The sequence below is a fragment of the Morchella importuna genome, assembly GCF_003444635.1.
Source record: "Morchella importuna strain M04M26 chromosome Unknown Morimp01GS042, whole genome shotgun sequence".
Taxonomy (NCBI): domain Eukaryota; kingdom Fungi; phylum Ascomycota; class Pezizomycetes; order Pezizales; family Morchellaceae; genus Morchella; species Morchella importuna.
Window position 1 is genome coordinate 486,324 of NW_025763439.1, and position 3,865 is coordinate 490,188.

The 3,865-nt window shown below is 51.2% G+C and overlaps 2 protein-coding genes across 2 annotated transcripts; both read right to left on the bottom strand.

The window, feature by feature from the left end:
• On the bottom strand, nucleotides 1–423 carry LAJ45_10181 (uncharacterized protein; the record flags this gene model as incomplete). Its single annotated transcript, XM_046119710.1, has 1 exon — nucleotides 1–423. One exon carries the CDS (start codon nucleotides 421–423, stop codon nucleotides 1–3), a length of 423 nt encoding a protein of 140 aa, XP_045967160.1.
• A 555-nt stretch (nucleotides 424–978) lies between these two features.
• Nucleotides 979–2,246, bottom strand: LAJ45_10182 (uncharacterized protein; the record flags this gene model as incomplete). Its single annotated transcript, XM_046119711.1, has 3 exons — nucleotides 979–1,178; nucleotides 1,239–1,832; nucleotides 1,892–2,246. The coding sequence occupies 3 exons, from the start codon at nucleotides 2,244–2,246 to the stop codon at nucleotides 979–981; spliced, it is 1,149 nt and encodes a 382-aa protein (XP_045967161.1).
• Between the last annotated feature and the right edge of the window lie 1,619 nt (nucleotides 2,247–3,865).

The following is a 3,865-nucleotide window of genomic DNA, read 5'->3' on the forward strand; positions in this document are numbered from 1 at the left end:
CTAGGCGTTCTCTGGGGAGGCGTCATACTCCGAGTGGCTGGTATCAGTGGTTTCCTCTACCTCTTGCACTTCAACGCTGTCAGTATTGCCATCGGGGAGATGGAATTCTACCCTTCTAGGGCTTCTTCTTCCAGTCGATGTGTCGGTACAACGGAGAAGCCCTTTACACGCTTTTGGGGCAGTGGTCGACTGACTGCTCCGAGTGCTGGTCGATTGACTACTCCGAGTGTTAGTTGACAGTGCGGTCAATCCTCGGAATGGTATTCCAGACCCGTCAGTCTGTGAATCATCATGCTCTTCGGGTGGTACTGGGAGTCGTGGTCGCTTTGTGGAAAGAGGTGTAGAACCTGCGTATCGCTTGTTGAGAGGCATTCTGCTTGCTGGCAGGAGTATCCAATGTGCTCTAGGAGCATTCTTCTGCATGTTTTGATTACAAATCAACTCTTGGCGACAGAGTTTTCGTCGCCAAGCGAGAAGAATTTTCACCGCTAACCTCCTATGGTATCGGCCCGCTCCACCGCATCCCGGTCCGCTCACCCGCATCCGAGTCATTTCTAATCACTCGTTTTACTGCACTTTCTAAAGCGATAATGAGTGCTCTGAGAGCAATATAGAAGTTTGAGCCGATTGCAATTCAATTAAAAAGAAATGGAAGAACGTAATCATATCTAATCTAATCTAATCTAATCTAATATAAGAAAATATAAAACGATGAAACTCATCTGTTCATATAAAGAGATCTAGACATCAAATAGCACCGAAATAAATCCCAGGAGCACTGGCCAGTGCTCAGAAAACAATACATACCGCTATTCAGAGGTAAGCGATCGTTGAGTAGAAAGAGAGACGAGAGATTATACCAAAGAACAGTAATGATGCCAATAGCACTCGCAAGTGCTCAGAAAACAATACACACCCCTATCCAGAGGTAAGCATTCGTTGAGCAGAAAGACAGACACGAGATTAAAGCAAGGAAAACTAATGATGCCCGCCATCACCACCACTGCTGCCACCACCATCACCACCACCACCGCCCAGAGGTCCGCCCGGAGGAGGATTACCACCACCACTGCCTCCACCACCACCACTGCCTCCACCACCACCACCGCCTCCACCACCGCCTCCATCACAGCCTCCACCACCAGCAGCCGCGAGTGCATCAGCAGCTCTCTTGGCTGCTATCCTGGCAGGCGTTCAGATTACTCCCTGTACAAAATTTGGGTCAGCAACCCCAACACCCAAAGGATATTTCCTCAGGTATTTGAGGTCTAAGTCGTCGATAGCATCCTGCTGTCTATCGCGACGTCTAACAAGAGTCTGGATTAGCCTTTGATTACTGGCATCAATTCTGGGTAAATATACCCTCAGTCTTTTAGCATTGATGTGGTGGCTTCCCTCCTCGTAATCAGAGTCCTCTGCAGGAATATCGATCATGGTATAATCGTCTTCTTCGATATGAGGGAATGCCCGGTTCAGCGGGGGTGATTCAGCGCCACCCAAATTAGCACCCGCGCCTGCTCTGTGGAGCACCGCCAGTATTCTCCTAGGCCTGCCAACGCTATTCTTCAACCAACCTTCGACCTCTTCCGAATCACTGATTTGGACCTCCATTGGCCGAACAGGTGGATTGGATGCCGCTGAAACGTTATCCAGTGCTCCCCAGATACTCCTGATTGCTCTGCCGGGTGCAGTGTGCTTCAAGATCAAATTGCAGAGCTCTGGAAACGTTATCTTTTTCAGAATTCCAATGAACGAAGGCTCATTTTGTGGATCGTTCCAGTCATAGGTAGGAGGCGGAACAACGTTGAAGAATGCTCCTAGAGCATCGGAGTCTACCACCGTGACATTATGGAAGGTCTATCGAGATCTGCGAACACTGGATCCCGTTTACACTTCCTAGAGCGTTGGGCGGGCTGTCCACCGTCGTAAACATCATCACTATCACCGGCAACTTCTCTGTACTCGCGATTTCCCTGCCCTCTCGATAGCTTTTCCTTCTGTTCATCATCACCAATCAGCCACTTCAAAGCATCCGCGAGTGCTCCACGGGCTTCGGAATCGACTCCTGTCCAAATAGGTAGGAAAGCGCGTAGGGAGCGTAAGTTCATCAAATACAGGCATAGAGCATCGAACGCGGCTGCCCCGGAAACGCTTTTATTAACCCAACCGACGTTCTGCATCTGCGCTTTGAGGCTGTTGCGGATGTTAGTGTACACTTTAGGTAGGTTGAGCAAACCTAAAGTCATTTTTGCTTTATTCGTCTGAGTCATTCTGAATTGACCTTGAGCCGTGGGAGATGCTTCCGGAGCACTCGTGTATGCTACCTGAGCACTCGGGGGTGTTTCTGGGGCACGGGCTCTGCTGCCTCATCTCTGCTCTACCGGTGAAGGAGTGTCTAATGCTCTGGAGGGGCCAGCAACTGAACTCTGTATTGGTAGCCGGCGAGGGGGTCGGGTTGGTGTCTTTGGTGCTCTCTGTGAAGCACTGACGGTTGCTGCTGGAGCAGTGGAACGAACTGGAAGCACGGCTCTATGGACAGGGGCTGGTGGTGGTGGTGGTGAGCTGCCGAGTTCTGGAGTATCACTGGGGACTCGTAAAAGTGCCCGTCTTCTTCTTCTTCGGGGTGCGGGGCTTGCTGCCGGGCTTGCTGCTGGGCTTGCTGCTGGGCGTGGTGCTGAGCGTGCTGCTAGGCGTGCTGCTGGGCGTGCTGCTGAGCATGCTGCTGGGCGTGCTGCTGGGCCTGCTGCTTGGCGTTTTGCTGAGTGTGTTGCTGGGCCTACTGCTGAGCTTTCGCCGTTGGAGTCAGAATCAGATTGCAATGATATCCACTGCTTTGGGAAGAGTCCTTCAGCATTTTTAGGGCTCTGGCTGAGGGGTGCAACGCTAGAAGGTGCTTGCGAGTGCTGAGGGGGAGGTGGTGGGGGCCACAGAGGAGGTACTTGATGCTCTACTGAAGGCACTGCGGGGCGCTGTGAGGACGGTGGTGGGAGCTGCTGGGGAGGTGGCGGGAGTTGCGGGGGAGGTGGTGTGAGCTGTGGGGGACTTGAAAGCACTGGCGAGTACTCCGAGGATGTCTCTGCTATCTCTTCCGGGATAGCTTTTAGAGTTTTCCGCGACTTTCGACGTAAGGAACGGGAAGATCTATACTTCTTGTGTTTTCGGCGGGAGCATTTGTAGCTACTACTGCTACTGCTGCTACTGCTGCTACTACTGCCACTATTATCAGTACTGGATTTGTCTGAATCTTGATCTCGATGGCGTCTCTTTCGACTTTTGTGAGGTTTTTCGATATTCTGTTAGCGCTTGGGAGTGCTCTGAGAGGAGTTTAGAGTCTATTGTAAATGTGTGATGAATATGGTTCAGAAAGCAATCGGGTTAAGGAAGATAGACCATCTTATATATGATTGCAAAGTGTATAGCTTGAAAGCTTGAACTTGAAATGAAACTTGAAAGCTTGAACTTGAAACGAGACTTGAATGCACTTTCAAGAGGTAATCTTGAAAACTTAGATAGCAGAGCGCTTGAAGTGATAGGTAGTGCTGGACTTGAAATTCAAGATGGTTAGGAATATCTCATGAACTGGAACATCAGCAAACCTGTAGCCTTCGCCAGACGCCCGGGGCGCTCAGGGCGCTCAGGGCGCTCGGTAGGTAAACTACCTCTCCAGAGATACCGCCAGTGCTCCTGGCGAGGTCTGGCGCACATTATTCCGCCCCAGCGCACACTAGTCCGCACAACGGGCCCCGACACTAAATAATAGCGCCCGGTGTAACTAGGACGTCACTCTACCCGCTAGAGAACGCCAGTTGCACGGTTGGATATCTTGACTGCTCCTGGAGCACTCTTCACTGCTCCAGCGGGCTCT